The sequence below is a fragment of the Nanorana parkeri genome, unplaced genomic scaffold, assembly GCF_000935625.1.
Source record: "Nanorana parkeri isolate BGI_ZX_2015 unplaced genomic scaffold, ASM93562v1 scaffold2092, whole genome shotgun sequence".
NCBI classification, from domain to species: Eukaryota; Metazoa; Chordata; class Amphibia; order Anura; family Dicroglossidae; genus Nanorana; species Nanorana parkeri.
The window spans coordinates 70,983-72,057 of record NW_017308360.1 but is presented as its reverse complement, the minus strand read 5'-3'; the positions used below and the strand labels follow the sequence as shown (position 1 = coordinate 72,057).

At 57.3% G+C, this 1,075-nt stretch overlaps 1 protein-coding gene across 1 annotated transcript in view; it reads right to left on the bottom strand.

Annotated features, from left to right (window-relative positions):
* The window catches only part of OTUD3 (OTU deubiquitinase 3), a 6,778-nt gene that overhangs the window by 480 nt on the left and 5,223 nt on the right, over positions 1–1,075 (bottom strand). The window contains exon 7 of the mRNA XM_018572646.1: positions 370–539. Within this exon, the coding sequence (XP_018428148.1) occupies positions 370–539 (170 nt within the window). The remainder of the gene's footprint in view (positions 1–369; positions 540–1,075) is intronic.

The following is a 1,075-nucleotide window of genomic DNA, read 5'->3' as shown; positions in this document are numbered from 1 at the left end:
GGGCTGGGAAGCCAGCCAATTAGGAAGCCGGGCGGCAAGTCATTACTCGCCCCCCAGCTTTTTGATTGGGCAGAAAGCCGGCTTCATGCTCCATCACCTGGTGATGAGGGAGCATGGAGCCGGCCAATTAGGAAGCCAGGCGCCGTGTAATGACTTGTTGCCCGGCTTCCCGATTGGCCAGCTTCTCGAGCAATCAGGAAGCCGGGCAACGAGTCATTACACGTCGCCTGGCTTCCTTAATGGGACTTCCGGTATCCGCATCGGCGAGTACCGAAAGAAATATCCGTACTCTGTACCGAAAAACCGGTATCGGTGCATCCCTAGTGTCCCTGCAGAGCGGTCCGGCACGGTTGTGGTGGTATAGAGCACCTTTTGGTTGTCTTTGTTCTCTTCCGGAACATTCCTCGGATCGGCGGTGTCCTCCGGTTGCGCTGCCTTTGGTCCGGTCGCGGTCTCGGATACGGTGCCGTGGTTCCCTGTGCGTTCCGGCCTCCCGTAGCAGCCGCCTTCTTCAGCGATGTAGTCCGGGCCGATGTCTGCTAGGAACAATATACAGGTAACAAGAATCAGAACCGCTCCTGCAGAGAGGATATCAGGCGCCTCCGCTGAGGGGCTGTGCGCAGGTTTTCACTGAGCGCGCGCGGTCACTTCGGGATTTTGATGCGACAGTTTTAACCCTTCAAGGCTGCCAATGAGGGAGGGCTGGCCCCCATTGGGTCCAGCAGGGTTTGCCTGTGCGTGGCCCACCCAACTCCCCCCCTAGCAGAACTTCCTGCATAGACTGTATGCATCCATCAGCGCTGAGAATGATTGCACCCTCCCATCCGCCGGCATGGCCGATGTTTCCATGGTGACGGGGGACACGGCTGCTGTCTCTCAAGATGTGATCTGGTGGTTTCCGGGCTTTGTTTGCCGTGTGCATGATGGTCAGTGATGGGTGGAGGGGGGCAATGTGCCGGGTGCAAATCAGGGGGAAATGATCAGGTAGGGTATACGGGGCCCCCATGATTTCTAATGGTGGCCCCGTAGCCCTTTACCCATCACAATCTGTATAATAGCATTCTCCAGTACAATG